This window comes from Myotis daubentonii, chromosome 7, assembly GCF_963259705.1.
Source record: "Myotis daubentonii chromosome 7, mMyoDau2.1, whole genome shotgun sequence".
Lineage (NCBI taxonomy): Eukaryota > Metazoa > Chordata > Mammalia > Chiroptera > Vespertilionidae > Myotis > Myotis daubentonii.
This window is the reverse complement of record NC_081846.1, coordinates 72,739,933-72,765,249: the sequence shown is the minus strand read 5'-3', so window position 1 is coordinate 72,765,249 and position 25,317 is coordinate 72,739,933. Positions and strand designations below refer to the sequence as shown.

Sequence of the window (25,317 nt, the reverse complement as noted above, 5' to 3'; positions counted from 1 at the left end):
GTTTTTCCTTGGATAAGATTTTTGGTTTTTTGAGACTCAGTCTCCAAATCTGTAATATGAGAGAGTAAGATAAATGATTTAGCTTTTCTCCTTTCTCAGGGAAGGAGGAATGTAGAGTGTGTCCTTGGGTCATACAGAAGACTGATGAGAAGAAAAATAAATTGTCATATATCTGAAGTGTTATAGCCACTGCTGAATGGAATTTGAGCAAGGTTCAGATGGTGTGTCTTATGTTCATATGCTATATAATAAAGAGGTGATATGCAAATTGACTGTCACCACCTCACACAAGACGGCTGCCCCCATGTGGTCACAAGATGGCCACCCCTATGTCATCACAAGGTGGCTGCCACAAGATGGGTGGCAAGGGCGAGCAGTTGTGGGCAATCAGGCCAGCAGGGGAGGGCAGTTGGGTGCAACCGGGCCTGCAGGGGAGGGAGGGCAGTTGGGGGGGACCAGGCCTGCAGGAGAGGGCAGGCAGGGGAGAGCAGTTGGGGGTGACCAGGCAGGCAGAAGAGGGCAGTTGTGGGTGATCAGGCCAGCAGGGGAGCAGTTAGGCATCAATAAGGCCAGCAGGGGAGTGGTTAGGGGATGATCAGGCTGGCAGGCATAAGTGGTTAGGGGCAATCAGGCAGGTAGTCAGGTGAGTGGTTGGGAACCAGCAGTCCCGGATTGTGAGAGGGATGTCAGACTGCCGGTTTAGGCCCAATCTGACAGGAATTTCATGCACTGGGCCTCTAGTATGATTATAGTTATTAAAGTTATAACATTAAATTTGAATTTAGTTTTTATTTGCTAGCGAAATTGAGCATCTTTTTATATATCTGTTGGCCATTTGTATGTCTTCTTGGAACAGGTGTCTGTTTAGGTCTTCTTTCCATTTTTCAATTGGATTGTTGGTTTAGTATTGAGTTGTATAGGTTATATATTTAGGATATTAACCCCTTGTCAGAGCTGTTGTTTGCAAATGTCATCTCCCATTTGGTTGGTTGCCTTTCTGTTTTGTTGGCAGTTCTTTGGCTGTGCAGAGCTTTTTAATTTGATATAGTCCCATTCACTTGTTTTTACCTTTTCTTACCTTGCCTTTGGGGTCAAATTTATAAAATATTTTCTAAGACCAAGATCCATAAGTTTAGTACCTATTTTTCTTCTATGTGATTTATTGTTTCAGAATGTATATTTAGGGTTTTGATCCATTTTGAGTTAATTTTTGTATTCGGGATAAACAGCAATCTGGTTTTATTCTTTTGCAACTTAAAACTAAGAAATATTTAAGAATATTCCAATTTTGCCAGCACCATTTATTAAGGAGGCTTCCTTTTCTCCACTGTATGTTTTTGGCTCCTTTGTCAAAAATTGTTTGCCCATATGCATGTGAGTTTATTTCTGGGCTCTCAGTTTTGTCCCATTGGTCTTTGCCTGTTGTTCTGTCCATACAATGCTGTTTTGATTACCTGTGAACCAGGAGATCCCAGTTCCATTACTGGTCAGGGCACAAGCCAAGGCTGCAGGCTCAATCCCCAGTATAGGGTGTGCACGAGGCAGCCCATCAGTGATTCTTTCTCATCATTGATGCTTTATCTCTCTTTCTCCCTTCCTGTCTCTGAAATCAATAAAATACATATTTTTTAAGAAATAAAAGAAATAATGATCGGTTTTGGTGTCTGCACTCAGAGAATATTTAAAAAAAGAATAGTTAATAGATTTTTATAGAGAAAATGGGGGGGGGGAGAGAAAATTATCAATGCAAGAGTGTAATATTGATCAACTACTTCCTGCATGCCCCCTACCAGAGATCAAGCCTTTAACCCAGGCAGGTACCCTTGACCAGGAATCAAACCAGGAACCACTGGTGAATGCCATGATTCCCAACCAACTGAACCATGCCATCAGGGTGAGAATTATTTCTCAGTGTTTTTGACCCAACGAGTTACGGAGTATTTTGCATGAATTTGCATGAAAATAGAGGATTAAAGGTTTTGCATAAGAAGAACAACAATACCAGTAAGCACAAATCACCTAAAAGTTGTAAATTGAAAAAAAATATGCTTGAGTCATATTTGTTTAAATACCTCATAAAAATTATAAAACATACTGAGATCTTATTCTTTTCCAAGTCGGGTATTTTTAAATTTGATGATGATCACTCCCCAGAAGACAGGGTAGAGAATGAGAGGCAGGTCTCTCAATCATGGCAAAGTCATCTTTAAGAAATCAAAAGACAACAGGAATCCTAATGAAACCAGAAAATCAACTACTTCCAAGTCAATGTGTTATTGAAAGGCCATCTTATTAACCAACTGGGATATCAAAATGATAGCCCAGTTGAAAAGTTCTTACTGCTGTGATTTTTCAAGCAGGCATTTCAACTCAGGATTTGGGTCTAACAAATTCTCACAATTGAAAGTATTTGGCCCAGGGCAGATTAGAGAAAAAAAATAATTAAGTTGAACATTTTAAATAGATTTACTACTAATGCCTCTTATGGCCCATAAATGAGATCTTTTATAATAGAAAAGAAGAAAAATGTAGTGATGAAGGGAATGATTACCATTTTTGTAGTTATTCTAAAATGCAATGCTTTACTCTCTCTGTGTTAATATGCATTTATCTATATTTCAAATTCTGACACTTTTCATCTCCTGTTCTGTCACTGATTTAATTAAGGATTTTAAATGTATATACATTAGTCCCTCCTTATATGCAGGCAGATATGTTCCAAGACTCCCATTGTACACCCATTGGAACCTAACATTGTACCAAACCTTATATAGTCTATTGCCGGGGTCCAGCCCCAGCGGGTCCAGGGGTCCCCAAATGTGTGGACGGAGTCGGCAAAGAAGGAAGGACAAGGAGACAGCATTCAGTTGATCAGCAGCCTAGCCAGGATCTCTAGCCAGGATCTCCAGCCAAGTTCTGGTCTGGATCTCCAGAGAGGTTCTGCTTCGGATCTCCAGCCAGGTTCTGTGGCCATGTTCCCTTGCTAGGTTCTCCAGCCAGGTTCTGTCCAGGTTCTCTAGGCAGGTCCAGTCACCAGGTTCTAGTCAGGCTCTCCTGCCAGTCTCCGCAGTCAGGTTCAGTCCAGGATCCCCTGCCATGCTCTCTCGCCAGGCTCCGCCTCCAGGCTCCGAGGCCAGTCCCTGTCCAGGATCCTCCGGCATGCTCTCGCCAGCCAAGTTCTTCTGTCTCTAGAGAATGTTCTGTGTAGGTTCTGTGCCTAGGCTCTGTCTCTCTTGGTCCTGTCTTCCAAGCCCTGTGTTCTCAGTTCTGTCTCTAGGTTCTGAGTAGGTTCTGTCTTCTGAATTCTGTCCTCTTAGTTCTGTGTCCTAAGTTCTGTCTCTCGCTGTCTTGTTACATCTGTATTTATACCAGTTGATTCAATCCTATCAATCTCTATTACAAAGGTTAGGGCGTTTCTTATCTCCATTCCAGGGAGTAAAGATTATGTAGCTTAAGCATGATTGTTCATAGTTAAAGTGATTAATTACCCACCTGGCACTTAGTTGAGGGGTTTTATTCCCTCCCTAACTTCAGGGGAAAATCCCTACCTGGGGAAACAACCTTTCTCAGAGAGGAGACCTTGGTTAAAAAACATAGTGCCAAGAAGGTGAGCAAACATATTAAGAACAGTATGCCATATATGCCAGGTCCTTTGAAACAGCAAGGATGGACCGGCTCCCGGCAGTCTATGTATTATTTCTATACATACATACATATTACAAAGTTCAGTTTATAACATGGGCATGGTAAGAGATTAACAACAACAACTAATAATAATAAAGTAATAAATTATAACAATAAAATAAGGGGACTTGAACACAAGCATTGTGATTCTCTGGTAGTCAATCTGATCAGAAGGCTACTCGGTGACTAATAGTCGGAGCTTACATAGAATGGATAGACTGGACAAAGAGACAAAGCAAGGTGGCATGAGATTTAATAATGCTACTCATGATGGCACACAATTTGAAACATATGAATTGCTTATTACTGGAATTTTCCATTTCAGGCTGTGGTTTACTGCAGGTAACTGAAACTGCAGATAAAGGAGGACTAGAGTAACATTCAAAATATCTTATAAAACGCCATGATTTACTCTATTTTAGCTTGCCACAATTATTTTTTCTTCATTACTGTCATTTGCCCTGCACTTTAAGCTATTTCATAAAATTCATCTGAAAGATAAATATTTGGAGACACACTGAAGTAAGACTATTATATGCCCTCAAAGTCTGCACTTTTCTTCATTGTTTAAGCCTTATTTGGCTGTTTCCATGAGCTAGCAGCAGCATTTTGACCACTATCCTCAATATGGCATAAATGGCATGCACCCCTGCACAAAGTGACACCTTTTCCAACTGCTTAGGAAAGAGGCAATGAAACTTAGCAATGAGAGGGTGTCAGTGAATTCTGAATAACTTTTCTGTAAATGAAGGCAATATAATCAGCTCTCTTGTACCAGGCAGGTATTATGCTTTTCCACAAGGATTCATTTTAGTTAATTTAAGTTGAATCATTAAGCATTACTATTTGGAAGCTGGCAGAAAGATGACAAAAATTAAGCAGTTACAATTGTTCAAGGACATGCTCTGAACTATTCAGCATATAAATCACTTTCTGGCATTCATTTAGACAATAAAAATTTCTTCTTTTAACTGAGTTTGGATAAGTAACCAATGACTTTAATATCACCCAAATGTTAACACCAGTCTTAAATCCTTGAAAAAACAATTAAATAAGCAATATTTCTTAATGAATCTATTTTGAGGCGTTAGATATATAATAAAGAAAAAATTCAACATTTATAGATGATTAGGTAGTAGCTTGCACATAAATAAAATATAACTTTCTCTAAATAACTGTGGCAAATTATCACAGTGTTACGCTTTGTAATTTAACCTTCAGCTTTTTACCTTAGCCCTGATGCTTAACTATGGATGGACAAGTCATATATTTGGCCCTGGGATATTTTTATAATATAGAACATTACTGATCCTGACAAGGAAAAAAGGTCCAAAACTAAGTATATAAATTTTGGGAAATACAGGAGGGCCTACGTCTGCAATTATAAGCAAATTATGAATCTTTTAAGTGACAGAACTTGTCTGATAATCTCTAAGAGCCATTCTAACTCTAACAGCTATATTATCCAAACTAAATGCTACCTCCTTAGAAGCAGATATAAAGCTTTATAATGTCTTCTTAATCTCTCAGACATGAGGAGTGCATATGGACATGATTAAGTAGTAATGCATGCATGTTTGTGTGTGTGTGCATGTGTATGATTTTGTATTTTTGATTCAGATAAGGTATGTTTTTCAATAGATTAACTACATTTATGTTAATCATGCCATAACTTCTCCCGTTCAAGTATGCCTTATGTTTAATTCCAAATATTTCATAACTAGAGGCCTGGTGCATGAAAATTCATGCACTCAAAGGGTAGGGGTGTCCCTCAGCCCAGCCTGAGCCCTCTCACATTCCAGGACCTCTTGGGGGATGTCCATCTGCCAGCTTAGGCCCACTCCCCGTGGGATCAGGCCTAAGCTGGCAGTCAGACATCTCTCTGGTAGCCTCGGAGCCCTTGGGGGATGTCCAACTCGAGGAGCAGGCCTAAGCCGTTGGTCGGACATCCTTAGCACTGCCAAGGAGGCGGGAGAGGCTCCTGCTACTGCTGCTGTGCTGGCCAGCCATGAGCCAGCTTCTGGTTGAGTGGTGCTCCACCTATGAAAGCTCACTGACCACCAGGAGGCAGCTCCTGCATTGAGCATCTGCCCCCTGGTGGTCAGTGTGCATCATAGCGCCTGGTCATTTGCCATTAGGGTCAATTTGCATATTACCCTTTTATTATATAAGATTGGTTACTCTCAATATTCTGTGTGAATGTCAAGCAGAAAGGAAAGGAAACAGTAAAGGAAAAAAATAAGCCCAAGAAAATACTAAAAATAATGGAAGAGTAAGTTCAGCATAGCAGGAGGGGGACATGAGACAAGGCATCATACGAATGAATAAAACTTGATCTTGGTACTCTTGATCTTTCAAAATACAGTCTCTCTGCTAAACTAACAGTGTATAAACTTCCCAGTCTCCATGCTTTTGATGCTGCAGATGACCCAGAAAAGTGCTTCATCATCTTATAATTCAGGATTTGAAAAGCCTCTGAACCTATGTCTGTGGTCACTTGAGTATTTGTGCTGATGGCTCTAGCTCATTTGTTTAGGGTACAATTCCTAACACTACACTTTTCTCCCTACAACAATTGCACTGTAAGTTTTCCAGAAAATGCATCGACTCTCTTTCCTACTACCTTTGGAAAAACTGTTACTTTCTTTGTGAAGATATGAGACAGAGAAAAAAAATAAGGAAGCATGCAAGCCAACCCAACAATGTTATCAGGAGAAACTGTTCCATTTCCAGATGGTGGCTACTCAGACTTGCATGAGGGAGTTTCATAAAACATAACCATGCCATCCGAAGATACCTCACTGTCAGAATCCAGTCACTCTTGAGGTCAAATGTTCAGAACAATTTTTTCACCATTTATATACTAAGGTCAGCTTCTAAGATTATACGTTCCCCACTAAACAAACCCTTCCCACTTCCTGCCCCAGAAATGCCCCGAGAAAGCAGTAACTAACGTGCCTATTGCATCATCCCTGCTTATTGTTTAGTTTCAAATGTTTGTGGCATTTTGCACTATAATAGCCTGGATCCATAATATAATATAGACCCAAGAAGTGAGCTATAGATTGGGAGACTGTCAGTGGGTTAGGCCAGCTCAGTTTTAGACAGACATTTATTCTAATAGTTGAATTTCAATTATACTATTTACTCAACTGATTATTTTGCTTCCAAAAGAGATAATTTACACCTCAGCATAAATCCTTAAAAAAAGGATTGAACTCATGACAGAATTAATGCTTTCCTTTTTAAAGCAGGGATGTAACAACCAGTTAGGTAATTACTTTGATTTTAAATGTCTGGAATTCAATTTTTATGATAGCTATAATAGCTCAGAGGAAGAATGAGGAAATGCATATGAAGTCTATTATGTATTTATGCAAGTAAAACAAAACAAAACTATATCCTGAACTCACAAAACCTAATTTATATGAGTTAATGTATTTTGTTAAAATCTTTTTAAACAGTCCTTTGGGAGGACTGGAAGCAAGAGGATCACTGGGACTTCTCAATTTAAAAATTACTTCACGAGTCTATGCGGAGGACTGCTTCAGAAACATCCTCCTGTATTTGTCAATTTGTGTGGGTTTTTTTCATACTTCCTGAACTAAGCACTTGGAAGTGAGAAAGAGAAATAAAACATCGTGCAGCCCAGCTGTCTATGGGCACGTGTTTATGTCAGTCACCATGCTCATGATCTACTGCAATAATAAACCACACAAACCACACTGGTCGCATAATTTATTACAACAGTGTATCAGCAGGGGGAGGCCTCCGGGAGCCGAGTTACAGACACGAACCTACATCATTGCTTTTATCTACTTCCTTTATTTAACTTTGATATAAGAAACCGGAGTGGGAGGATCTGGTCTGAATTGAAAGCTGCTTTGGCATAATTTTCTAAATGACTTTGACACTTAAACTGAGGTAATACTATTAAAAGTTCTAACCTTTTATTTAGCATTTTTTTTCACATAAATTAAAAAGTGAACAAGTGTTAAATACTGCTCTTTTATAATGATGATTTGTTTGTTTACTTAAGTGTTTTCTTCTTCCTTCTGTTTCCCCATAAGCAAAATAATAATAAACTTCAAGTACACTAATGTGAGAGAGCTACATGTATGTTATATTTAACGAGAGGCCCAGTGCACGAATTCATGCATGGGTGGGGTCTGGCTGGCCTGCCCCAATGTGGGCACCTTTAGGCCAGGCTGGCAGGGGGGAGGGGCCGTGGGTTGTTGGCCGGCTGGCCCCACCCCCGATCGGGGTGTTGGGGGCCGATCAGGGGTTGATTGGGGCCCAGATCAGGCTGGTTGGCTGTCACAGTATGCGTCATAGCCATTCTGGTCATTCTGGTCATTCTGCCGTTCTGGTTGCTGGGCTTTTATATACCAGTATATTGACAATTGGTAGTTTCCCTATTTTAATATTGTCAGAGTGGCACTTCTAAGAGTGCATAGGGTTTTTCTGGAGTAAATCACTTTTCAATATTTTAGTCTTCAAACTTCAAGAATTTTCATTAGTTTAATGGGGGAAGTATTTTACCAGGGCATTATTCCATAGTGATCATTAATAATTAATCCTTTTTTTTCTTTTCATCCAATAAATATTTATTGAGCTAGGTAATAATTACTGCATTCACTAAATCTGTCTCATAAAGCTGTGCCTGTTTGATAACATATGGGTATTTGCTGTCAAACCCTATTCTCCATTTCTCCAGGGTCATCCCCTATCTACCCCCTGTCACTCTGTCCCCCTCCATAAATTCTAGGATTTAAGAATTTTAATACATTTTCAGGAACCCTGCCACTGAATGTTTGAGGACTGCCTTACTACTTGTATGATATGTTACAATATCTATAATTCAGTCAGACATTTTGTCGTGATAATATTTACACCCTTGCTACTGAAAGTATGGGAGCTTTTTAGAAATAATCTGTGGCTCCAAACCAGACCTAAATCAGAATATGCATTTTACCATGATCCCCAATTTGTCTGAATGCACTTTGAAGTTTGTTAGGCAGTACAGCTCCAGCCCAAATAAAATGAACCCATTTAAACCACACTGCAAACTGTCAGTGCTTCCCTAATGACAAACTTTGGGGAAAAGGCATCAAAGATACATGGACATTCATTTTTGTAATGATCATGTACTGATAAGAAGGCATATTGCAGGTGAAAGAACTTGGGCCTTTGTGTTTTATGAACATGGTTGGATTTTTGACCTCAGGTTAGCTAATTTTTCAGCACCTCAACTACTTCACTGGCAAACTGAAATAATAATAGCTGTTTCAGTGATAATTATTTCAAATGCAGATTAAAACTGTTAGTCACCCACTGAATGACAGCTACTGCTGCAAACCTTCTATGAAGCAACTCAAACACACAAAGTATTCTTATTTAAAAAAATGTCGCTGTTCCTGGTCCTGAATGAGCAGTCCTTGGTAAGGCAATATTTTCCCATCTTTAACCATTTGAATACTGTTGTATTAGACATCCCTTACGTAACACCTCAGGTACACTTAGCCACAACTGGCTCTAGAATGTGTGACCATTTTTTTTGCCACAGTTAATGTGATGAACATTCATGTGGGCACAGTACCCTAGCATCAGGCCCGTGCCTGGAGCCTCTGAAAACTCCCCAACATAATGAAAAATTAATGACTCATGAATCATATTTCTGACCAAGGGAAAAAAGCCAGCAGAAACATTTGTCCCTTTTCCTCCCCACTATTCGCCTCAAACTGTCCTAACGTGCAATTGGTGTGGCTTCTCTGAAGAAGACCTCATGAGATGAAGCACTCCATTGCACTTGATACCAAGAAGTGGCCATCTCTGTAGCATGCTTCTTCACATATTCTCACCCTCCTTTTTAGTATATTCTCCTTTACCCTCACTACTGCTTTTCCAGGGATTGCATACCTAATAAGAAATCAGAATATACACCGTTGCCTCAGTTTCTCTCTCTCTCTCTCTCTCTCTCTCTCTCTCTCTCTCTCTCTCTCTCCCATTTGTACAAATATGGACTGAGATTAATGTTTTCACATTTTTTGTCCTTATTTGAATACAAGTTCTACTGTTATTTATTTTGAACTGTTCTTTAAACTGACTCATTAGCATAAAGGAAAATCTAGTATCAGAACAAATAGAATGCAATTCTAAAAATACATACAATAACACTAAAACAATACTGTATAATTATAATTAAATACTATTACCCACCAAATTGTAGTTTGAGTTCCCTATTCCTCACCCTTCTAGTCTCCCATCTTCCTCAGTAATGGAGTGTCATAGGGTTGTTAAATATACCCTAGTAATATATTTAATCATTTTTCCTACATCAATCAGAGGATTGAAAAAGCATTAAGGATAGCATGACTTTTCATACTACATTAACTTTAAATTAATGCTGTGTCTGTGTACCACCTAATATCAATGATGAAAGTCCTATATTGCGGGGGAAGATATGCTAGGAGATAAGAGTATGATGATCCCTATGCAAACTCTCCTGCAAATTTTACATCAGGTGAGAAAGACCCATTAGTAAAATATATCTTCTGATTTAGTATATATTTGATTACACTTTGTGTAAATTCTCCTTTATATTTACAGTGGCTTATAGTGGTAAATCCCAATTTTGACTTTGCTCAAAAATCAACTGGGATCTTTAAAATTGAGATGCATGCCTCATTCAGGAACACTGATTTTTATTGTTCTTGGGTGAGCTCAGGCATCAGCATTACACACACACACACACACACACACATACACACACACACAAAAAAAAAAAAAAAACACAAAAAAAACAAACAAACAAAATCCTCCCAGGAGATTGTAATGTGCATTTGGTATTTTAAAAAAAAATTCTACCTCTTCAAAGTTATAATTAACAAACTAAAACGGTTTTTTCCTGCCCAAGGCAACATTATTCTGGGACATTTATTCTTCATTCAACTAACAGGTCCTTTAATATCCCTGCTATTCAGCAGCCTCAGAGGTAGATGGTCTGGTAGTTGGTAGGAACAGCTTTCTGAGTTTGCCAATAGAACCAAGTGACATGACTTGCCCCTCTATTCCCACCATGCTCAGCTGCAGCTCCTAACCTTGGAAATAAACAACTGGATACTTCAGCTCCCCATGACTGGAATTATCACTTCAGCAGGTAAACTACTGATTCTATAAATTTGCAGCTGCTACATTAATGGTGATGGGATTTTGACTCCTGTTGGAAATATCAGCCCGAGTCTTCAGTACTGCTTGTGTAAGACTGTCTTCCCTTCATGTGTGTAACTCTTCAGTTGTACTTCCAATATATATACTTAGGAAACATTATTTATATCTCCCTCCATTTTTTAATATTATTTCTTGACCTTTAATAATTATGCAGTAACTCAACTCATCTATCTTACTAACTTCATCTATTTTTTAAATACATTTTTGTTGATTTCAGAGAGGAAGGGAGAGGGAGAGGGAGATAGAAACATCAATGATGAGAGAGAATCATTTATCTGTTGCCTCCTGCACACTGGGGATCAAGCCCACAACCCGAGCATGTACTCTGACCAGGAACATCTATTTATCCCTTCAACTAAATAACAGTACTGTACAAATAGGCTTCTGGGAAGGTCAGGAATAAACTTATGCTTTTGTTAATTATTTATAGTTGTACTGTACATGAGCTTTCATTGTAAACTAGTTAAAACATTTTTAAACAGTTGAAATAGTAACTAATTAATTTTAATTATTTTGCTGACACTCTAAATGTTTTCAAGATTCAAACACAGAATAAAATTCAATATATCCTCTGAAGCTTAAATTCATGTTGGTTTTTGTCCCTGTGAAACTAATAAGGAATACATTAAAATCAGCTACAGGGCAATACAAATAATTAATCAGGAATTCAGAGGAGATATAAATTCTTGTAAAGAAATTCAGACTTTCCTGAATTTAAATATGAAAATTTGCAAGCAACATTAATTTGGTTAATTAATTTCTATGAGTGTGTGTATGTGTGTGTGTGTGTGTGTGTGTGTGTGTGTTGCACACATATGTGCAGAAAGGCTTTCCTACCCATCTGCTCTTTTCATCTTTGTATATGAATTTCTAAAATGAGGCTGGTGGGACAGGTGGCTGCTAGTCTTTTGAAAATTCTCTCTGATGCCTAAAAAATTGAAAGCTTCCAAGAAATATTAAATCAATCCATCAGTATCACATTCTGAAAGGACAGCTGATATTTTCTGGGTGAATACACTAGCTGCCCTGGATACTGACCATTTTTCTTCCTGAGGAACACTTCTCTTTTGGGAGATCAGCTTCAGTAACACTTTAATTTGCACGACTAACCAAGCTGAACCATCACTGAAATGTATGTGGATTTAAATCAAAAGAATTGTGTTAGGAATAAACACCATTAGCCCTACTGCAATAACAATCTTATCTTACCAAATAGGAATATCAGTTGTACACACTTCAGAAAGCTACCCTGAATGGCTGAAGCCTGCAAAATCACTAAACTTTGATTTGGTCTCTTTCTTTAAGCTGTTTAATTTTCATTTTATTCAGGAAAACAATTTTATGGTTTATTTTTTAGTTTGTTAATATATATATATATATATACACACACTCCTTGCTGGCAGTTGAACATCCCCCCAAGGGATGTAGCAGTGTGCCAAGCGGCAGGTGGCCAGGGAGGAGCCCAAATCGGGGCTGGGCGCTGTGCTGCTCGCAGTCATCCGCTGCCCACTGCGCCTGCTGCCATGGCATCGGGAGGAGCTCCTGACGCTGTGGCAGCTGCACTTGCCAGCCTTGAGCCCGGTTTCTGGCTGAGCAGCGCTGCCCCTATGGGAGTGCACTGCCCATCACAGGGCAGCTCCTGCATTGAGCGTCTGCCCCCTGGTGGTGATGTGCATCATAGCAACTGGTCATGCCAGTTGTTCTGCTGTAACAGTCACTTAGGCTTTCATTATATAGACTAGAGGCCTGATGCACGAAATTCGTGCAAGAGTAGGCCTTCCTTCCCCCGGCTGCCGGCACCAGCTTTCCTGTGGCACCCGGGACCGAGGCTTCCCTCTGGCCCCCAGTAGGCACCCGAGACCTGGGCTTCCCTCGTAGCCCCAGCTTCATCCAGGAGGTCATCTGGAAGGATGTCTGGTCTAATTAGCATATTACGCTTTTATTATTATAGACTAGAGGGCTGGTGCACAAAATCTGTGCACTGGTGGGGGCAGGTCCCTCAACCCGGCCTGCTCCCTCTTGCATCTGGGACCCCTTGCTCCTTACCACCCGTCTGCCTGCTCCTTACCTCTTGGCTCGCTGCTCATTGGAGGCGGGAGAGGCTCCTGACACCCCCACTGAACTCACCAGTGGTGAGCCTGTCTTCTGGCTGAGTGGCACTCCCCCTGTGGGATCACACGGACCACCAGTGGGCAGCTCCTGCATTGACAGTCTGCCCCCTGGTGGTCAGTGCACGTCATAGCAACCTGTCATTCTGCAGGTCATTCAGCTCTTTGGCCGATTTGCATATTAGGGTTTTATTATATAGGATAATTGACATATAACACTGTGTAAGTCTGAAGTGTACAGGGTATACATGGTTCAAAATATATATGTACCACATCTCACAGAGTTTTCCTTTTTTATTGGTGGTGAGAATTTTTAAAATATACTTTCTTAGCAACTTCAAATACACAATACAGCACTGTTAACTATAGCCAGCCAGAAATATCCTGCTTTAGACAAGAATGGGAAATGAGTTAGAATCATAACTAGGTTTATTTTTTAAATGTCAAAATAAATCCTTAAAATCATATTAGAAATGCCTGATTACTGGACCGCCTAGAGCAGCTATAATTGCCATATATAAGAATAGAAGGAAGGGGAAAGGAAAAACAGGCATATATAAAATAAGTTGAAGTGGAGACAGGGTTGTTATGAGGAATTATAGAAGCACTTCCTTTATCAGGACATGCTAGAAAATAATACCACACCCAGGACAAGGATTTCCCTGAGTGTCTTTTTCAAAAGCATTATCCACTAGCTTCATTTAGAAGTTGTTTACTGTTGTCTGAGGCACATACTTTCACACTATATCCTTATAATGATCTTGAAATTTAGCTGGATGATTTGCACATGGGAAAACTAAAATTTATAAAGACTAAATAATTTGCCTAAGGTCACATGATCTTTAATTAGAAAAGAGAGCCTGGCTGGTGTTGCTCAGTGGTTGAGCATTGACCTATGAACTGGGAGATCATACTTCAATTCCCAGTCAGGGCACATGACCCAGTTGCCAGTTGCAGGCTCAGTCTCTAGTAGGGGGTGTGCAGGAGGCAGCCATAAATGATTCTCTCTCATCATTGATGTTTCTATCTCTCTCCACCTCTCCCTTCCTCTCTGTAAAATAAATAAAAACATTTAAAAAAAGAAAAGATAGACCAAGACTTTATACAATATATTTGATCATAGTTATTATTTTTAGCACAAACTGACCTCTCCAGGTCTTAGCCCACTCAACATTTCTTAAGCTTACAACTGTCCTCTATCAGTAATACACACAGTAGATACTCCACAATAATGAGGTGCCTGTACTAGAATGTAAATGAATGCACTTTCTCCTTCAAGAACTCTCAATCTCTCTCTCTCTCTCTCTCTCTGTCTCTCTCTCTCTCTCTCTCTCTCTCTCTCTCTCTCCTATTTATCTATATACACACACATACATATATATGTATACATTCATTTAGTTGATTGCTCTAGGATAAATATCTATATCACCCAACATAATATCTGTATATATGTATAACTAGAGGCCCGGTGCACAAAAATTTGTGCACTCGGGGTTGGGAGAGGAGGTCCCTCAGCCTGGCCTGTGCCCTCTCACAGTCTGGGACCCATCAGGAGATAAGGACCTGCTGGTTTAGGCCTGCTCCCGGGTGGCAGAGGGCAGGCCTAATCCTAGGTGTAACCCCTGGTCAGGCTCAGAGCAGGGCCCATTGGGGAGTTGGGGCCCCGCCTCCTGTCATGCACAGAGCAGGGCGGATTGGGAGGTTGCCATGCCACCCTCAGTCATGCTCAGGGTAGGGCCGATTGGGGGGTTGGGGCACCACCCCCTGTCACACTCAAGGCAGGGTCCATAGGGAGGTTGCAGTGCCACTCCTGTCATGCACAGAGCAGGGCCGATCAGAGGGTTGGGGATCCGCACCCTGTCACACTGATCCCGGAGCTGGGAAGCCTCGCTGCTCCGCTGATCCCAGGGCCAGGACGCCTCTCGGCATCCCTGATCCCTGGCCCGGAGGCCTCTCGGCTCCGCTGATCACCAGGGCGGGAGGCCTCTCTGCTCCACTGATCGCGGGGCCTCCGACTCCGCTGATCACGGGGCCGGGAGGCCTCTGGACTCCGCTGATCACCGGGGCTGGGAGGCCTCTCGGCTGATCACCGGGGCTGGGAGGCCTCTCGGCTGATCACCGGGCCAGGAGGCCTCTGGACTCCGCTGATCACTGGGGCTGGGGAGGCCTATGGACTCCGCTGATCACCGGGGCTGGGAGGCGTCTCGGCTGATCACTGGGCCGGGAGGCCTCTGGACTCCGCTGATCACCAGGGCTGGGAGGCCTCTCGGCTCCGCTGATCACCGGGGCCGGGAGGCCTCTTGGCTCCGCTGATCACCGGGGCCGGGAGGCCTCTCGGCTCCGCTGATCACCGGGGCCGGGAGGCCTCTCAGCTCCGCTGATCACCGGGGCCGGGAGGCCTCTCGGCTCCGCTGATCACCGGGGCCGGGAGGCCTCTGGACTCCGCTGATCACAGGGGCCGGGAGGCCTCTCGGCTCCGCTGATCACAGGGGCCAGGAGGCCTCTCGGCTCCGCTGATCACCGGGGCCGGGAGGCCTCTCGGCTCCGCTGATCACCGGGGCTGGGAGGCCTCTCGGCTCCGCTGATCACTGGGGCCGGGAGGCCTCTCGGCTCCGCTGATCCCAGGCCCTGAGGCCTCTCTGCCCTGCTGCTTCAGGGCTGTTTGGCTTCGCTCTGCTTGGAGCCTGAGTATGCAAATTAACCGCCATCTTTTAGCTTCTATAATTGAAACATTGTATCTTTTGGAGTTGTTGCTTCAGGAGCTCAGAGCCCCCCAGCTGCGGGGATCCTTGACTTTCTCCATCGCTGGGGCAACCAAGCCTCCTATTCTCAGCTGCCTGGCTGCCGGCCGCCATCTTGGCTGACAGTTAATTTGCATATCTCGCTGATTAGCCAATGAAAAAGGTATCGGTTGTACGCCAATTACCATTTTTCTCTTTTATTAGTATAGGATATTTATTTATGTATAGGTTTATATTCAATTGAATTAAACAGTAAGCTTAAAGTTATAGATTAGGTATTAGAAAACTATGGCCTATTGGTTGGTTGCCTATTTCTGTATATGCTATATAGTTTGTTTTTAAAATTTGTCTTTACTGTTGAAAGTATTACAGATGTCCCCTTTGTTTTTTTGTCACACTGTATATTCTGAAATACTGCCACAGCTATTCACCCACATATTCTGGATGGCCAATACGGCCTCTGGAGCTTTAAACATTTACCATCTGGCCCTTCAAGAAATACAGTGCCGGAGTGAAGAGCCTCCGCCTCTTTCTGTCCTTCAGGCATGCATTGGGGTGGGGTGCTGGGGTGGATTTCTCCAGTGGTGTGACTACCGGATCTTACTCTCCAGAACTCTGAGTTTTCCCAGTCGCTAAGGGCTACTGTCCTCAAAGGATAAGGGGTGGGCGCTGAACTTGTACCATCCCATAGGCCTACATGCCTGCTGTAAGGGAGTTTCAGGGCCTTCAAGGCTTCTTCCACTGACATGTCCAGAGGAAGGACACAGAGAATGGGCCTGACTATGAAAGAACCTCTCTCTGCTCTTTTCAAATCTTAGGTTGCTTTGAGGAGCCAAACACAGACAGAAGATCATTTCATTCTTTTCTAATATTCTTTTAGCCTAGGGTAACTAATCAACTTCATTTCACATTTCAAAAATATTATAAATAACAATGGAGCTTATGCAAATCACTGTAACAATTCCATTAATTAACAATTCAATCAGTTATTGTTTCTCCAGAATAAAGTTCATATGAGTCAAACTGTCTCTGTGGTAGCAAATGAACTTGAAGATCAAGTTTTCAAAATATTATCCAGTTTTCTTTCTCACTGAATATATTATTTAATTGGATTGATTCAAACAATTAACCTATTTTGAAATCTCTTCGTATGCATATTGTTGGCAAGAATAAAGCACATATTTTTCAAATGTTTACATTTATAACCAAAAAATTCTCAACTTACATGTCTCTGGGACCCATCATATTCGCACCTTTCAATTTTTCCTAGGCTGCCATCCGAGAAATAAAGTTTCTCTGCACGGTGGTCAATGGTGAGGCCATTGGGAGTGAGTATGTCTGTACTGACCACCACTTGAGCATTTTTCCCAGTCAGGGTAGATCTCATAATACTTGGATGCTGTTCATTCCAGTTGGTCCAAAACATTAAACTAAATAAATTTTAAAAAATGTAAAAATAAATTAAAATTTTCATTAACAGTAAAAACATTAGTGGAAACATGGCAATGTCAAACTATTTTAAAAGAACCAAATTATTTCTCATATCTCTGGTCCTTAAGGGAGTGTAGGTAATAAAGGGGATATGTCTATTATATTTGCATGCATATTTTTCCAATTTAAAAAAAATGAAACCTGGAAACTATTTCTGGAAAACAATTTTCTATGTATTCTCTCAAAGAGTAATTTAATTAAATTGAGCCAGTTTTCTGCATAGTGAGGATTTATTATAACCAGGTATAAAACCATCATCTTAAATTTTCTCTGAACTGAGAATATGCTTACTTATTAATACCTTTTTCAGGAGGTCCAATATGATCATTTTAGACATTGTTCTTACCCTACTACTTTTCTTCAATTGATGAAAATCAAAATCTCCCTCTCCTTCCAGGTTCGCTTTTTAAATTCTGCATGCTCCGTTTAAATGTTTTAGAGAAATACAATTACTAAACTCTTATACTAGTATTTCTTTAGTATCTTGTTTTTTTCTCTCTCAGTGAGCTTTTTCTATAAATTACAATGTTGTTTCTGGAATCCCAGGGGTCATCAACCCTTAAACATAATATTTGTTACTTAAAGATTCTATAGAATGCTTTGTCACAGTATTCTTTGAGGAAGTCCTAGGATTCGATGGCCCTTAGATGTCACTGGAAGAGTGGAGAGTCTGCAGATTCCAATCTCCAAGCCCTACTTTTACTAAAACACTCTTTCTCTCCCCACTCCTCCTTTTTATCTATAAGACTGTACCTAAGAGTTTATTAGAAGATTGGGTGTTACTGCTCAGGATGGAAGATGGAAAGAAAAAGGGAAGGAAGGAAAGAAAGAAGGGAGGAAGGAAGAGAGGAAGGAGGGAGGAAGGGAGGGAGAGAGGGAAGGGAGGGAGGGAGGGAGGGAGGGAGGGAGAGAGGGAGGGAGGGAGGGAGGATAAGGAGAGGAAGGGAGAAAGGGAAGGGATAAATAAGAGAAAGTAGGCAGAAGAGAGGGAAGCTGACAGGAAGGCTGCTTTAAATATTTGAAAATTTATGCTTAATAAATACTGACAAGGAAAAACAATTTGACATAATATTTCACATTTAAGCAAGACTGTATATATCGCCGAAACCGGTTTGGCTCAGTGGATAGAGCGTCGGCCTGCGGACTGAGAGGTCCCAGGTTCGATTCCGGTCAAGGGCATGTACCTGGGTTGCGGGCATATCCCCAGTGGGAGATGTGCAGGAGGCAGCTGATCGGTGATTCTCTCTCATCGATGTTTCTAACTCTCTATCTCTCTCCCTTCCTCTCTGTAAAAAATCAATAAAATATATATTAAAAAAAAAAAAGACTGCATATATCATTTCTATGTATAATCATTTAAAGGCAATGTAGCATTATAGCCCAGGCATCTGCAGGCCTGTGTCCATCTTAAGGAAATCACCAGAGCTCTGAGAAGTCAACCTCCTCTCAGCATTCATCTCTCAACCTTCAGAGCCTCTATTTATAAGATGAAGGTACTCAATTAAGTGAAATAAGTCTAAACGTATTTCCAACTCTATCAGAGGGTCCAGATTTAGTTCCTCCCGCACTGAGTGATTTATGTAGCTCTTTCTTCTCTCAAGTAGTCAGGGCCAGTGTTTCATGTCATTGTTTTTTAGTCTCTGATTTTTCCTCACCACATCTAAAAAGAGCTCTTCTATTTCTGCTCAGTGAAAGCCAGATTGGTCTGACTTTTATTTACTTATTTCATTTAATGATAAAGGATTTTCTAGTATATCTTACCATATTGTATGAAAATGGAACTCCATAGATATAGATATAGATATAGATATATCTTTTTTTTCCTACTTACCCCGAGCTTTGTTCTTCAGTTTTCTTACAATTACTTTTTTATGGCATTTCAAAAAGCATGACTTTTTTTCTAATTTGTCATTTTATATTTGCTCCATATTATAGCCTGAGTATTTTCTCTTGCTATGAATTATTTGTAAGTATTATTATAAATGTCTGCACATTCTATCATCAACAGATGTGGACTATTTAAGCTGTAGTCTAGCATCAAATGTTGAAAATATAGCAGCAAACAAGATGTTTTGTTGTTTGTTTTCTCAGTATTTTAATTGGAAAGATCCCCAGTTGTTAAAATTACTAAATTAAATTACAAAAACACCTTTTAGTTTTCAATTCATATTAATAGTCTTTTTCCCAAAAAATTTCTAATTTCAATCAGCTGTGCCCTAATGTCTTTTTCATATGCCTTTTCCAGCACAATACTGTCTGTTTTCCCTCTCATTATTTAATTTGCTTTGACTGGATTACTCATGGAAGTGATGCCATGCATTCAAAGAGTCTGGATTTTCTTTATTCACATTTACAATCCTTCTACAAAAACTAGTTCTATGAATTGTGAAAGGAGAACTTCAAAGGAAATCTTTAATTTTAAAGTGAGTTCATTTTAAAATTAACCTGATAGTCGTTGGCATATAATGATAATAAAGAAATAAAAATGCACTGTTTTTACTTCTGGCATTCATCCAGGGTGAGCACATGCGGATGGTCATCCTCTGACATGGTGATGACAGCCTCCTTGTCAAAGGCTCCGGGCCGAGTCTGGTCCACGGTGTGCCTGGTGATGGATGAGGTAGTGGAGCTGGTCCAGTACAGTGTATCCCAGGCTCGGTGATAGGCAAGGCCTTCAACAGAACCCACATCTGATGGAAGAAAGAATACATTGACACTTTTATCTGCAAAAGACTTGGCTTCTGGACAGAAAAAAACCTTTGAGATACATATGTATACCTATATGATATTTTATTAATCATTTCTTCACAACTTCTTCAAAATAAAACTATAGTAATTGCAATGCTTATAATTGATAGTTGATTATACACAGCAAGACTGTGCTGTAAACTACTCATGGGAACAGATTTTTGTAAGAACATCATTTAAGACTGAATCTTCTCATTCAAAAAAAAAAAAAAAACAACTCAGTTAAGTAATTGGCATTTATTTAGGAAAATGGTGGCTGTCCTTTATTTTCATATATTAAATATTAATTTTCAACAAGTATCCAGTTGTAACAATTTAGAGATACTTTTGAAAATCATAAGGCAGAGATACCATTCAGTTAGAATCATAATAAGTTTCCTCTTGATATTATATCTGGAGATGTCAAGGAAAAGCAAACGTATAAAAAATTGCAATAGTATCAAGAAGCCAACATCTAACTCCACCCTTGCAACTCTGTCAGAGACAGAGAATGTTTTAATAAGTTCATGCAGGAAGGTCTTTGATTCAATTCAAATAATATGACCTGAAAACAAAAGAAAATGAAATGAATTGCCAGCTAAGGCATGCTTTAAATGTTAAAGAAAGATAAATGGTAGTATGTAGATTCCAGTATATACAAGTGACAATGTGAAAAATGAGTAATTATTGCCTAAAATTGTGCTCCCAATCTCTACAATAACATAGGGTAGCTGTTTTATTTTTCATAGAGGTGCTGGGTACATATCCTATACTAGAGGCCCAGTGCATGGAATTTGTACATGGGAAGGGGTGTCCCTCAGCCCGGCCTGCACCCTCTCGTAATCCAGGACTGCTAGCTCCTAAATGTTCACCTGCCTGCCTGATCATCCCTAACCACTCTTCCTGGCTGCCTTATCGCCCCTAACCTCTCTGCTTGCCTGCCTGATGTCCCTAACTGCTCGCCTGCCTGCCTGATCGCCCCTAACCATTCTGCCTTCAGGCCTGATTGCCCCTAACCACACTGCCTGCCTGTCTGATCACCCATAACTGCTCTCCTGTCTGCCTGGTTGCCCTTAACCATTCTGCCTGCCTGCCTGATCACCCCTAACTGCTCGCCTGCCTGCCTGATCACCCCAATCTCCTATGCCTCGGCCCGACCACCACGACTTTGTCTGAAAGACATCCGGAATGACATCTGGAAGGTCATTTGACTGTCTGGTCTAATTAGCATAATATGCTTTTATTATTATAGACTACAGGCCTGGTGCATGAATTCGTGCATGGGTGGGGTCCCTCTGAGCAGCCTACAGAGATCTGACTGAAACCCGCAGTCCAACACCGCCTGCAGCTCTTATCTGCCACTCCCACTCATCTCAGCCCCACTGTGCCTGCAGTGGGCTCGCACCCAATCAGTCCTGATCAGGAGAGACTCACACTGATGTAGCAGTGCTCGCCAGCCATGAGCCCTGCATCTGGCGCCCTCCCAAGGGAAGTGGCCTGGAGGACTGGGCTAAAACCAGCTCTCCAACATACCCCGAGGGGTCCCAGATTGCAAGAGGGTGCAGGCCAAGCTGAGGGACCCCACCGGTGCACGATCTGGCCAGGGAGGGACCATAGAAGGGCTCCAGGGCATGTCAGGCCCATCTTGTTCAGTCCCGATCAGCCGGACCCCAGCAGCAAGCTAACCTATAGGTCGAAGCATCTGCCCCCTGGTGGTCAGTGCACATCATAGCAAGCGGTTGAGCAGCCTTAACATATTATTAGCATATTACACTTTGATTAGTTGTTCGGTTGTTCTGCCATTTGGTCTACTTGCATATTACCCATTTGCTATATAGGATAATAAAACCCTAATATGCAAATCGACCAAAACTGCAGATCGACCGGTCGCTATGACATGCACTGACCACCAGGGGGCAGATGCTCAATGCAGGAGCTGCCATTGGTGGTCAATGCGCCCCCACAGGGGGAGCACCACTCAGCCAGAAGCTGGGCTCATGGCTGGTGAGCGCAGCGGTGGTGGCGGGAGCCTCTCAAGCCTTTGCAGCAGCACTAAGGACTCCTTGCAGGATGTCTGCCTGCCTGCTTAGGCCTGCTCCTCGCCAGCAGGCAGACATCCCCCAAGGGGTCCCAGACTGCAAGAGGGCGCAGGCCGGCTGAGTGACCCCCACCCCCAGTGCCCTAATGTCGTGCACTGGGTCTCTAGTTTAAGTATAAAAAAAATTATACTTTTGCCTTCATGTTACCTGTTTTCCTCAGGGTTACTTTTAGCATGTTAAATTTGAAAAAAAATGTGCACAGCTTTAGCAGTCATACTAATATATTAACATTTAGCAGGAAGGGCCTTTTTGTTGTTTTTCTCTCAAGGAATCTCTGAAAGGAATTATTCAGAAAATAAGTAGATAAAAAGGGTTATTTTAAAGTTTAAAGTGGGTAAATATTTAGTTTGGTGGTCCATAAAATTTAGTGGGAATGAAAAAATATTAAAGCCATTTGAACTAGATTTATTTAATGAGACTAAACATGTCATTATCCTCTTTTTCTACATGGAATAGAGAAAAATCCACTAACAAAAATTAATTGCTAACATTTATTGAGCTCTGTATTTCTGCTAGGAAATGTTACTTGCTTTGCATACATCACTTTGTGTATAAATCTACTCTGTGAAGTTGGTTTTATGTTCACTTTTTCCTAAGAAGAAAACTGAAACCTATGATCACAGAATTGATAGTATTAAAGCAAAATTTTTAGTGCAGATTCATTTGCTTCTAAAAGCCTATATTCTTTAGCATGACTACTAGTATTTAGAGATGAGTTTAAGTACCTAGGACTATTCTCAATCTACACCAAGCTGGAACCAAACAAATGATTCATTCATTTTAAATTGTCTGACTCTGGGTGAATTGTATAACCAGTAATTCACCATGAGTAGCCTCCTCTCACACAGTCAACAAAACAATTTATAATAAATAATGTGGGTAATTAGATTGGAAACTTAAGCCAGAGATGATAGAAGAAACATTATAAAACATAATCATAATAAAACCTGTTAAGCTCTTTTTATCTGAATCATAATGTGTTCTTATTTGAAGTGAGTAGGATGGAGGTTGATAATAGCCAAAGGTGTTTCAGTTATTAAATAATAAATCATCTATTCCATGGTATTTTTTGCAATATCAAATCACTTAAGAAATGATTAACTGCATTAATAGTCTAAGCAGCATTATATTCCTTCAGAATTCACAGATAGAATGAGAAATGGCATAGTTTAAAATAAATTCCAAGCAAATCAGAATCATTAATCCAGCTTCACTCTGTACCTTCCCCTTTAACTGACTTTGACAGATGTTCATCATGGGAACTTTTTTTCTACAAATTAGAAAGAAACCACTTGGCATCACCATTGAGAGGAAGTTGATGGTTGACCTAGTAACCCTGAGGTTACTAGAGAGCATGATACACCTCACCAGCCACGTATAATCTCTTTTATTGTATTTTGTAATAGACGACAGCCTGACAGTACACTTAATCATAATCTGATGCTACATTTAAAAATATTTCAGTAATATATGTCTTTCTCAAAAATATCTCAGTCTTTATAATTGTGTTGGTCATTAACAAATTGTCAATTAAACATCTGCCAAATTTTTTAAAAATCACAAAAAATATTTTACTAGTATACTTAAGATAACATAAGATATTTATGTCTATTTTATGATTATTTAATACAACATGGGGTCGTGTGGCATGTGTGTGAGGGGTATGTGTGTACGTGTGTGTGTGTGTGTGTGTGTGTGTGTACATTAAGGTTCCTAAATCAGATAAACAGGTACAATAAGAGCTTTGAATTACTAGTCCTAGCAGATAATCATGTAGTTTGAAAATTAAAGTAAAATACCTATCTATCTAGTCAACTAGTCCTGAAATATTGAATAGACTAAATCACTACAGAGTTAAACATTCTTGGAACTTGAGGATATAGAATAGACATAAGTAAGAAAAAAACTCTAACAGTGCTAATTCAGCAGCTCCGTATGTCTGATGGATAGCTAGTAAAAATACCACCTTCTCACTTCATACACTTTCAAAGTAAAAGAGTCCCCTTCCCTCCCCATCTCCCCTCTTTGATCAGGTAATTGGGTTTGGCTAAGCATGAATGAGGTACTAATGTGCTTTGATAGAAATAAAAAGATGAGATCAATTCATCAAAGGTCCAAGGCAGGCAAATAACTCAGAATCATTGCTAAACTAATTTGCTGAATTCTAGTTTTCACAGCAATGAGTGGCAAAATTGATCCTACTAGTCTGTCGCATTGACACCAACCACTATTCAGAAGAGTTCACAGAGATCATCACTGAAGTAGGAACAGCAGCTCCTTCCTGCCTGTACAGTGTTCTGAAGGCAGGATAAGGGCTTATGGGATGCAAGTGGCAGTAAAGGATGTGCTTGAAAGGGAGTCAGTCACATATACAAAACATTGAATTCATTGGCTGGAAAAAGTTATGGATAAATACTGCTACAAAGTTAACAGAAATAATACTTATCTCAAGAACATGCTCTAACAGTAAAGTGTCACAATGGCCTTCCAGTTGAAAGGGTACTAATCCCTATTCACTGGCTTCTTTTCTAAAGTCAAGGAGAATCATAAAGCTTCCTGTTTGAAGATTGGTACAGAGTTTAAAATAAGAAGTTTCTGGGTGCAACATCCCATATCGATCTTAAATTTGTAATTTCCAGAGAAACAGGATACTGGGTCCAATTCATAGTGTAGACCTGGTATTGAACTCTACACAGAATACACATGGCTATGCTTTACTTTAAGTCTAACAAAACATACTTAAATACTTAAGTTTTGTATAAACTCTACCCTTTCCTAAAAATCCTCTTTTCTTCCTTTCCTTTCCTTTCCTTTCCTTTCCTTTCCTTTCCTTTCCTTTCCTTTCCTTTCCTTTCCTTTCCTTTCCTTTCCTTTCCTTTCCTTTCCTTTCCTTTTTCTTTTCATTCTTTTCTTTTTTCTTTTCTTCCTTCTCTTTCTTTCTTTCTTTCTTTCTTTCTTCCTTTCTTTCTTTCTTTCTTTCTTTCTTTCTTTCTTTCTTTCTTTCTTTCTTTCTTTCTTTCTTTCTTTCTTTCTTGCTTTCTTTCTTGCTTTCTTGCTTGCTTTCTTGCTTGCTTTCTTGCTTGCTTTCTTGCTTGCTTTTTTGCTTTCTTTCTTGCTTTCTTGCTTGCTTTCTTGCTTTCTTGCTTTCTTGGGTCAGATAATCTACAGCTCTTCTTGTGTTCAGTCTCCTTCATTGCAATGAGCCTATACTTTACATGGTTGAGTTAAAGGTTTATG

At 40.5% G+C, this 25,317-nt stretch overlaps 1 protein-coding gene across 1 annotated transcript in view; it reads right to left on the bottom strand.

The window, feature by feature from the left end:
* LRP1B (LDL receptor related protein 1B) overlaps positions 1–25,317 on the bottom strand; it is a 924,684-nt gene that overhangs the window by 292,351 nt on the left and 607,016 nt on the right. Inside the window, exons 38-39 of the mRNA XM_059704885.1 lie at positions 19,755–19,944; positions 16,989–17,193 (exon numbers count right to left, since the gene is read on the bottom strand). Of these exons, the coding sequence (XP_059560868.1) occupies positions 16,989–17,193; positions 19,755–19,944 (395 nt within the window). The remainder of the gene's footprint in view (positions 1–16,988; positions 17,194–19,754; positions 19,945–25,317) is intronic.